We start from the raw sequence: 10,708 nt of genomic DNA on the forward strand, positions 1-10,708 counted from the left end.
CATGGAGAAAAGTTTGATTTACTCTTGGTATATGCTTGGTTATGGTTATAATGTATGACTTCACATGCAATCATAAAAGAAAAATTTGTTTCTGTAACATGCTTGAAGGAAGGAACTCAAACAAACGCTACAACCTTGTGAGACTTGAGCCTAAACGTTATTTGGAGAGTTAAAATCTGTGCATTATTGTTTTCTAAAATCGTTGCATGGTCTCATTATTCTTTGTTTGGTTACTACTTAGAAGGCGTTTCATCATATAGTTCCAAATGCTAGAACTCATGCCCATTTCATTCAAAGCATGTTATTGATTTGCATAACACATATTCAAGAAGAAGTTGTGTAGTGACCACCACCAAAGCCAAATTGCCGTGTATCCTACTTCATTATTTGTTTAAGTTAACCCCGTTGAGCCTTGTTTAGCCCATGTTCTTTGTTAACCCATATCATCCTCACCTAGCCTAGATTAGGACCATCCGTACCCTTGTTCTTGAAGCATAGTAAGCATGACGGAAAATGAATTCCTTTTGATTAATATGTTGCAGAAAATAAGTGTGGGGGAAGGATTATTGATGAGAGTTGTTGTGCCATAGGCACGGCTAGAATTTGAAAAAAAAAAAAAAGTCATGAAAAGGAAAAGAAAAATAAGAGTTGTTTGAATCTCCCCTATTTGTCTAAAAGTTGTTTTCTGCGCTCTAAAGGAAATTCTAAGTTCCTAATTCATTACTTTGCTCACTATTGCTCAAAGAACTTTTGTTTATCCCTATCTTTCTTTGTTATCCAAACACCCCAAACCCCAGTACAACCTGTGACTTCAATCTTGAGTGTTATGTGTTTCAATTTGTGGAGTTTGAACTTGGTATGAGCATATGGTGTCACTGGTTCTCGCATCTAAGTAGGAGCATTCCATTCATGAGATCATACCTAAACATGCTTATTAACTCCAGAAATTGCTTCCTTTGGGATACATATATGTGAGTGTTCGTTTTCATGCTTACATCAATCTTCTCACATATAACTAGATTAGGGTGTGTAGTCAGAAAATTGGAGTAAAAATTGAGTGCATATCTTGTAAGAAATTGAGCAAATTCTCTAAGGCATGTTACTACATTCAAAACATGGTTTTAAATGCTTAATTGTGAACTAGTATGTGGTGACTATGATTAAGAATGTACTTAAGTGTGAAGATGACTAAAATCTGTGGGAATGATGATTTTTAACATGTCATGTGCATTGGAAATCCCTGAGGCAAATGTTGGAAGGTGTAGGTTGTGTTTTGTTCGTTTTGTCTAGTTTTGTGTTCTTTTGTTTTGCTCGAGGACTAGCAAAAGCTAAGTGTGGGGGAATTTGATAGGAGCATATTTATGCGCCTTAGTTTGCTTGTTTTCTTGCATTTATGTTACTAGTACTTAGTAATTTTAGTACTTTAAGCTATTTTCGTGTGTTTGTAGGTTCAAAGGGCTAAAGGAGCAAGAAAGTGCATTTTGGTGCATTTTGGAGTAGTTTGGGGCATTAAATGGATTGCATATGCTTAAAGCCAAGTAGATGGACGAAATTGAAGACCAAACCATAGTCACCACATATCATACACTTATCATCACCACATATCATACACTTATCATAACCACATATCATACAATTATCATAACCATACACTTATCACTTATCATAACCATACACTTATCACTTATCATAACCATACACTTATCACTTATCATACCCATAATCATCTACACCTTCCAGCCATCACACTTCATCATTGCAGCCACCATTCACCCTAATTGTCACTCACATGCATTCCCATTCTATTCCATTCACCACAAAACAAACACACAACACACTAACACAAAATCCCCATTCTTTGCCGTGCATATCCCTTCCATTTTCTGCATATTTTCTCTTCATTGCAGCCACTCCAACCACTCCTCATCCCCCCAAAAACCTATCCTTAGACCTTGTGCCGCAACAAAGAGGAAGAGAAGAGGGCCTAAACGTTCATACAATTCAAGTTTGAGTTGTTGGAATGTTTAGGTGTTTCTTTGATTTCAATGTTTAAATTCAATTCTCTTTGTCTTGTATGTATGAGGAACTAAACCCCCTTTAGCTAGGGGGTGATTTGAAACCATGTTTATGCTTGCAATATGAATTGATTACCTTTGGTTGGAATTTCATAAGTTGTGGATTCAATTTGTTTAACCGTTTGATTGATAACTTATTTATGTATGTTTATTGAGAGTGCACGCTTAATTTTCATGCATGAATATGACGCTAGAATATAAGTGAGTTTCACCTAATAGTTATGAACTTATATTCACAAGTAATGGAGGTTGCTTATAAACAATTGCGTTAAATGAATTCTTGGCACTAGTTTCATGCTCATCATAGTAACGAATGCCTCGTCAACACTTATAGTTTTCATGATGCTTAATGATCTTTGATTGTATCTTTATTGTGCTTTTCACGTAAAGGACTTTTGGAGAATGTTGTGAATTGCGTTGCGCAAACCCATCCAATTCATTAACTTAAGGAGAACTTGACGGTTAATTTAAGCGGACCTAATTAACCCGGGGTGTTGAGTTTCATAATTTATCGAAAGACCAACTGAAAATCATCTTGTATGCAAGTGTAACATGTGTGGAGAAGAACCCCTTAGCTATTCCATCATCCATATTTTCATCACATTCATATTTACATTTTGCCCTTAATTATAATCTGTCCATTTAATTTAATCTCATCCAAACACAATCCCCCCATATTTTGTTAAGTTTTAGTCATTATAATCTGTCTTATTTTGGTTTTTAAGTATTTGGAGTCACAAACACCTTTAAATTCGTCCAAATCTGCCTAGTTTACATTCTTGTTTTGCTTGTTGATTTTCGTACAAAACCAAATTCCCAATTGTCTTAGAGTATCTAATTGGTTCAATTATGTTTTAGATTGTGTTTTTAGCTCATTTTGAGTCTTGTGAACTTGTTTCGAGTTTTCTTTAAGTGAGTTAAGTGTTTTAAAAGTTAGTTTTATTTATTTGAGTCAAGTGTTTAGCACCCCTAGTTAATCCCCGGTTAGAACGATCCCTACTTACATCATTACTACAATTGTCACAAATAGGGTTTAATTTGTGTGCGTATAAATCTCGCATCACATTCCCCCTTAATCTTATGTTGGGAATCCCCAAGCATAAGATTGGAACAATGATGAGCAAATAGAGGAGAACATAACCTTTTTGTGAGAATGTATGCATACTGATCTGCAGAGGCAACAAACTGAAGAGAAATGACTCCTTGTTGTACCTGTTCCCTAACAAAGTGACAATCAACTTCGATGTGTTTAGCTTTAGAGTGTAAAACTGGATTTGTAACGAGGGCCATGGTAGAGATATTATCACAATGAAGAAGATAAGGGAAAAAACAATCAATATGAAGATCTTTAAGCAATTGTTGAAGCCAAACGATCTCAGCGGTTGTAGTAGCCATTGCTCGATACTCAGCTTCAATAGACGACTTACTGACTGTGTGTTGTTTTTTAGAACTCCATGAAATTGGATTGGAGCCCAGAAAGACCTCAAAACCTGTTGTAGAACGCCTATCATTGGGATCACTAGCCCAGTCAGCGTTCGTGTATGCTTTAAGATCCAATGAACCAGGTCGAAAACATATTCCCCAACCTAAAGTACCTTTGAGATATCTCAGTATCCTCTTCACAGCAATAAAATGAGATTCCAAATGAGAGTGCATAAATTGGCAAACCTGGTTGACAGAATATGCAATATCTGGACGGGTGAAAGTCAAACATTGTAAAGCACCAACAATACTTCTATATAAAGTAGGATTGGAGAAGGATGAGCTGCCATGATTCAAGAGCTTCTGATTCGTATGACATGGTGTAATACATGGCTTGCATTGTAACATGTCAATCTTGATGAGAAGATCTTGAACATATTTTGTTTGATGAACAAACTTGCCCAGAGATTGATAATCAATTTGCAGCCCCAAAAAATAATGAAGGATGCCTAAATCTTTCATGTTAAACTCCCTTGTCAATTGAGAAACCACATTTTGAATACAACCATCATTGTCACCAGTAAGAATTATATCGTCCACATATAGAAGCAACACAATAATGGACTTGCCATCATGTTTAACAAACAATGAGGGATCAGCAAAAGATGTTGGAACCCTAGTGAAAATAAGAAAGTAGTAAACCTATAATTCCAAGCTCGAGGAGCTTGTTTGAGTCCACAGAGAGATCTTTCCAATTTGCAAACATATTCAGGATGATATTTGTTAATGAAACCCAATGGTTGTGACATATAGACCTCTTCATCAAGAAAGCCATGTAACAATACATTCTTGACATCGAGTTGCTTGAGTTTCCACCCTTTAGTTGCAGCAAGAGACAATATTAATCTTGTTTGTACCATACTTGACCAATCCCGAAACTACTAAACACCGGTCAACAACATACCGTCAAGGACCCACAAGACTTTTCCTCCAACCAGGAGGCCAATCACAACACGACACATGTTGGTATCAGAGGCCAATCATAGCGCAACACGTGTCGATATCAGAGGCCAATCACAACACGACACGTGTCAATGTTAGAACAAAGCTAAAAACTCTCTTCTATAAAAGGGGATCATTCTCCCACAATAATCCCTAATGTCATTTGTACTAAACTATTCACTAGAACTCACTAAAAGAGAGCTTGAACCTATGTATTTGTGTAAACCCTTCACAACTAATGAGAACTCCTCTACTCCGTGGACGTAGCCAATCTAGGTGAACCACATAAATCTTGTGTTATTTGCTTCCCTGTCTCTATTCATTTACATACTTATCCACATTAATGACCAGAGCAACCTAGCGAATGTCACAAACTTCACACTTTCTGTTGTATCAAAGTCCTCGTCGATTTTGTGCATCAACATTTAGCCCCGTCTGTGGGAATCACACTTATTCATACTCTCTCAAGCTTTGTCAAGCTGGTTTCCACCATTTGCACACTTTCTTTCGACCAGGCACCCCTCTCCAACATGGGGAGTGAAGGAAGCCACAGCACGCAGAACGACACCCCCCTCGCACTTAGTGCAAAGCAACGAAAGAAGGAACGAAAGAGGTTTGCTCTTCAGGCTAAAGTTGATGAGCTAGAGGCTCAGAACAACAAGATAGCGATAAAGAATCAGATCCTCTAGGAGCAGTATGAGCAGTTCTTCGGAATGCTCCATAAAGTTAGGCATAATCAAACACACGAACTCATCGCCCCCGGGGAAGTCAACCACCACCTGAGTGTTCCCCAACACGGGGGATCACCTGCCTTCAACATGGATATCCCTAATGGGGAGCAAGTTACTCATCAAGGTGTTGATCAACATGAGACCTCTCTCGACCTAGCTGCTTCGACCCGAAGCAGGAGAAGTGGAGGAAGGCACCTTCTTGCAGAAGGAATAGAATGATCAAAAGACATTTATCGCGACTGTCAGCACTTCCTGAGGCAACGTCGAGAGAACCCCATCCACATAAGCTCGAAGGTCAATGATCCAAGGGTTTCTGAAAGGTTCGGTCCTCTCCCATGCCCCAAGCCAATTGCCAATCTAGGGAATGAGCGACATGTCCTAGAGGAATATAAAGGTACGGGGGACTCGGGGGCGTTTCGACAGGCTCGCCCTGGAAGTCAGTACGGTGAGTCCAAAGAAAAATCCCATGCCCTTGACCAAGCTTTCCTACTTCCAAGAGGAGATGGAGACTTAGGGAAGAATGATCCAGCAATACCTGACCCCATTCAGGACCCCTTTGTCCTACAACTCCTTGAGGAAGTAAACAAGTTGAAGGCTAAACGTCAGGCCGAAATACCTGACTGGAACCAACCTAAGCCTAGCCCTCTTACAAGGAGGACCCTCGACACCCTCCTCCTAGCAAAGACAAAGCAAAAGCTTGGCTTACAACTCTACACTGGAAGGGAGGACCCAATTGAACACCTTAACCTCTTTGAGTCCACCATGGCATACTGGATGCACACTGACGAAGAACGATGTCTTCTCTTCCCCTCTACCCTCTCTGGCGGAGCTTTGAATTGGTATTGCCGTTTTCCACCTAAGACAGTAGACTCATTTGAGGAACTGAGGAAACTATTTGCCTCTCAACACATCTTCTAGACAGATCGCTTGCATTCCGCAGATGACTTGTACACTATTCGCCAGAAGCCGGATGAGTCACTACGAAAGTATGCTGGCCGCTTCAGCCACGAGTATTCTCGTTGCGTTGAGGCAGATGATAAGACCGCCCTTAAAGCCTTCATGGCAGGCCTACGCGACTGTTTTTTCAAGTACATGATCAATGATAACACTTGGAAAACTTACTCTGAGGTAATGGCACATGCTTATAACCATGCCTCCGCTGAGGCAAAGACATATTAAAGGAAACTCCCTACAGTCATCCCTTATCAGTAAATGGGGAGTGGAAGCCAAATCCAACCGAATGAGAAGACCTCAACCTTCCAAACAACAGCGACGCTTCCCCCTACCCTACCTAATACCTCGCCAAGTCAACAGACGTATCATTCTCAAGGCAAGAGGAAAGACTTTCATCCTCACCAGTCTCATTTTAATAAAAAAAAGTAAGGGGCATTATCACGATAACCAAATGTATCACCACGATAATACCCGCCCCTAGACAGTCAATGCAGTGGGCCAAACACGTGTCAAGAAATGTCCTACCCCGAGGTATAAGACATACACACCTTTGAACACCACATGCACGACCATTTACTCAAATATAGCTCACTTGATACCAAAGCCAAGGCCGAGGGAGCCAGATTTCAAGTCCACGAAGAACATGTATGTGTTTTGTGGTTAACACGAGTATAATGGCCATGACGGTGAAAAATGTATCACCCTCCATGATCATATTGAAGCTTTGGCACGAGAAGGAAAAATTGACCAGTTCATCCTTCACCCTCCAAGAGATAACCGCAACCAACGCCAAGTAAATGTGATATATTCCATAAGCGGTGGCACACTCATATCTGAATCTTCCAACAGGGCCATGAAAAACAATGAACGAACGTTGAAGTCTAGCCACTAAGTGTTTCATGTGGAAGACATCAGGGGAGGCAAGTATCAAAAGCCTAACTAGGATCTAATATGTTTCTACCCTGAGGAAGAAAGAGGTATCATCTATCCTCACAATGACCCACTGATTGTGGAGGCTCACATAACCAACTTTGATGTACGACAAATCCTGGTAGACACGGGGGTGTCGGTCAATATCATGTTTGTTGAAGCTTTCAAAACACTTAATGTAGCTAAACATTTGCTCGATCACTCGGTTTCTCCTCTGATAAGCTTCTCTGGTGATGTCGTGCAACCTTTAGGGAGTGTACATTTACCCTTCACCATCGGTACAGGCCCGTACACAGCCACCATCACTGCTAACTTCTTGGTGGTTGACTGCCCAACAACATACAATGTCATCTTTGGGTGCACATGCATTAATCATCTCAAGGCCATGGTATCCACACATATGTTGTTGATGAAATTTCCAACCCCTTATGGTAATGGTTACATCAGAAGAGATCAACTTAGTGAACGATCATGTTACAACATTTCAGTCAAGTAACAACACTTGCATGTACCCAAAGAAACACTTTCTATACATGACCAAGTTATCAAGACCAGCTCGGACAAAGCCAACTTGAATATTCACGGTGATAACAATCAACCCGACGATCCTTGAGATGACTCTTTCACCCAGCAAGCACAACTTGCTGAAGAGTTGGAGAAGGTCTCTATCTCAAAAGATTATCCATATCACATAGTGAAGATTAGCACCACTTTGTCACCACCCATTCGGTTGACATTGTTCTCTTTTTTGCAAGAGAACACTGAAGTCTTCGCCTGGTCATACGAGGACATGCCAAGCATCTCTCCCGATATCATCTGTCATCGCTTGAGTATTGATCCCAATACCAAGCCGGTGAGACATAAACGAAGATCTTATAATGCTGAACGATATGAAGCAATGAAGACAGAAGTTGAAAAACTCAAAAGCATAGGCTTCATCCGTGAAGTCAATTATCCAATGTGGGTAGCAAATGTGGTCCTTGTTAAGAAAAATCAGACCAAGGAAAGTCTCTTGCTTCAAAAGATCTTGTGGAGAATATGTGTTGACTACACCAACTTAAACAAAGGATGCCCGAAGGATAGTTTTCCCCTTCCTCTCATTGATAGACTTATAGACTCTACAGCAGGGTGTGAATTCTTGAGTTTCATGGATGCTTACTCAGGGTACAATCAAATCCTCATGAACCCTTCGGACCAAGAACACACGGCCTTCACCACTGATAGAAGACAGTATTGCTATAAAGTCATGCCATTCGGCCTAAAGAATGCAGGGGCGACTTATCAAAGATTAGTCAATTCAATGTTCGCTGAACAGATTGGGAAAAACATGGAAGTTTATGTTGATGATATGTTAGTCAAAAGCAAACATGATGACCAACACATTGCCAAAGTATCGAATGTGGTTGAACCCCAACAAATGCGCTTTCGATGTGGGCTCAATAAATTCTTGGGCTACATGATTAGCCAACGAGGCATTGAAGCTAACCTTGAGAAGATCAAAGCAATCATGGACATGAAAGAACCAGTAACCTCAAAAGACATCCAGAGCCTTACTGGCAAGGTGCAGCCTAGACCAGGTTCATCTCTAAGGCCACAGACAAATGCGCTCCTTTTTTCAAAGCACTTAAGGGAAGTAAGAAGTATATTACGTGGACCGATGAATGTGCCAAAGCATTTAAGAACCTCAAGGAGTATATGAGTAAAGCCCCTCTGCTTTCCAAACCTGAAGTTGGCGACACCCTAATTGTTTATCTATCTGTCTCAGCTTTAGCAGTTAGTTTCGTCTTCTTTCGTATGGATGGTAGTATCGAACGACCTGTCTATTACGCTAGCAAGGCTCTACAAGATGCAGAGACACGATACTCCAACATTGAGAAATTAGCTCTAGCATTAGTCATGTCTGCTCGGAAACTTCGCCCCTACTTCCAAGCACACTCCATCATCATGCTTACCAATCACCCCCTTCGACAAATACTTCAGAGTCTTGACACTTCGGGGTGAATGATCAAATGGGCCATAGCACTGGGAGAGTTTGACATCTCCTACCACCCAAAGCTAGCTGAAAAGGGCCAAGCAACTACAGATTTCATTGCCGAATTCACTTATCCCGTTGAGATTTCTCCTACACCTGAGGCAGCGGCTTCATCATCCCTGGAAACCCGGAAGGTAGAACCAACACCCCCAGTATGGACTCTATATGTTGATGGCTCATCCAACCAAGAGGGTTGTGGAGCAGGACTAGTCCTGACTACCCCCGACAAAGTGGCAATGGAGTATGCTCTTCACTTCAATTCAAGGCGTCAAACAATGAACCCGAGTATGAGGCCCTTTTAGCAGGCTTACGTTTGGCCAAACACCTTGGAGTTAAACAAATTAATATCTTCAGTGACTCCTAATTGGTGGTTAACCAGGTCACGAACAACTTTGACGCTAAGGATAACTCCATGGCAGCGTATCTTGCGCAAACGCAACTTTTGCTCAAACACTTCCACTACCAGATCACCCAAGTCCCTCGAGTAGCAAACAGTCATGCAGACGCTTTGGCTCGCCTCGCCTTAACAATGGAAGACAAGATTGGGAGAAAAATTCATGTCGAATTGTTGGCAACACCAAGCACCATGGTCACAGAAGTGTGCAACTTGCAACAGGAGGATAGCTGGATCACCCTAATTTATAAATTCCTTGTTCATGGCACTCTCCCAAATGATAAAGTCCAAGTTAAACAGACTCGATACAAGTCTACCCGTTATCTGATCATTAATGACCAACTCTACAAGCGAGGTTTTAACCCACCATACTTACGGTGCCTCACACCTGCGGAAGCGAAAATTATCCTTCGAGAAATACATGAAGGAGTCTGTGGAGATCATGCTAGATCTCGATCCCTAACATATAAGGCTTTTCGCCAAGGATATTACTGGCCAACACTCCACCAAGATGCCATCAGAATATCCCGTTCATGTGATAAGTGTTAACGCTACGCAACTATTCATCACTCCCCTCCCGAGCCTCTTACTCCTATGATCAGCCCTTGGCCCTTCGCCCAATAGGGACTTGATTTGATCGGTCCAATGCCTGCAAGAAATGGCAAGGTCTGCTATGCAATCGTTGCAATTGACTACTTCACAAAGTGGGCCAAAGTAGAACCCTTGGCAACCATTATTGAGGTAAAAATAGAAGACTTCGTATGGAAGAACATCCTTTGCAAATTTAGCATTCCTAATGCGATAACCACGGACAATGGGCGACAGTTCGACAACAAGAAGTTTAGGATGTTCTGTTCTAAGTTCAACATCAACTTATGTTTTGCCTCCCCAGCTCATCCTCAGTCTAATGGACAAGTTGAGGCCATCAACAAAATAATCAAGCGCACTTTGAAAACCAGCTTAAACAAGGCTAAAGGTTGTTGGCCAGAATTTGTACGCCAAGTTCTTTGGTCATACCGCATTTCATATCGGACTTCAACAAGAGAAACTCCATTCTCACTTGCCTTTGGTACAGAGGTTATTGTCCTGGTTGAGCTTGAGCAAGCAACGTTCCGAGTCCAGAATTACATGCAAAGTGAAAATGACAAACAACTCACCTTCAACTTAG

The 10,708-nt window shown here is 41.1% G+C and overlaps 1 protein-coding gene and 1 pseudogene across 1 annotated transcript; both read left to right on the forward strand.

The window, feature by feature from the left end:
• The first annotated feature begins 5,029 nt into the window (after window positions 1–5,029).
• On the forward strand, window positions 5,030–6,848 carry LOC148692839 (uncharacterized; annotated as a pseudogene).
• A 2,267-nt stretch (window positions 6,849–9,115) lies between these two features.
• On the forward strand, window positions 9,116–10,089 carry LOC148692840 (uncharacterized). Its single transcript, XM_088680238.1, has 2 exons — window positions 9,116–9,280; window positions 9,526–10,089. The coding sequence occupies exons 1-2, from the start codon at window positions 9,116–9,118 to the stop codon at window positions 10,087–10,089; spliced, it is 729 nt and encodes a 242-aa protein (XP_088536364.1).
• The last annotated feature ends 619 nt before the right edge of the window (window positions 10,090–10,708 follow it).

The sequence above is a fragment of the Pyrus communis genome, chromosome 11, assembly GCF_041283825.1.
Source record: "Pyrus communis isolate YQ-2024b chromosome 11, ASM4128382v1, whole genome shotgun sequence".
NCBI classification, from domain to species: domain Eukaryota; kingdom Viridiplantae; phylum Streptophyta; class Magnoliopsida; order Rosales; family Rosaceae; genus Pyrus; species Pyrus communis.

What these genes read in the sequence shown, in the direction of transcription:
- LOC148692840 (XM_088680238.1), top strand. Translation starts at nt 9,116, where the DNA reads ATGATCAAATGGGCCATAGCACTGGGAGAGTTTGACATCTCCTACCAC. An exon ending in CATCCCTGGAAACCCGGAAG is followed by an intron (nt 9,281 to 9,525) that starts GTAGAACCAACA and finishes GTGGTTAACCAG; the next exon opens with GTCACGAACAACTTTGACGC.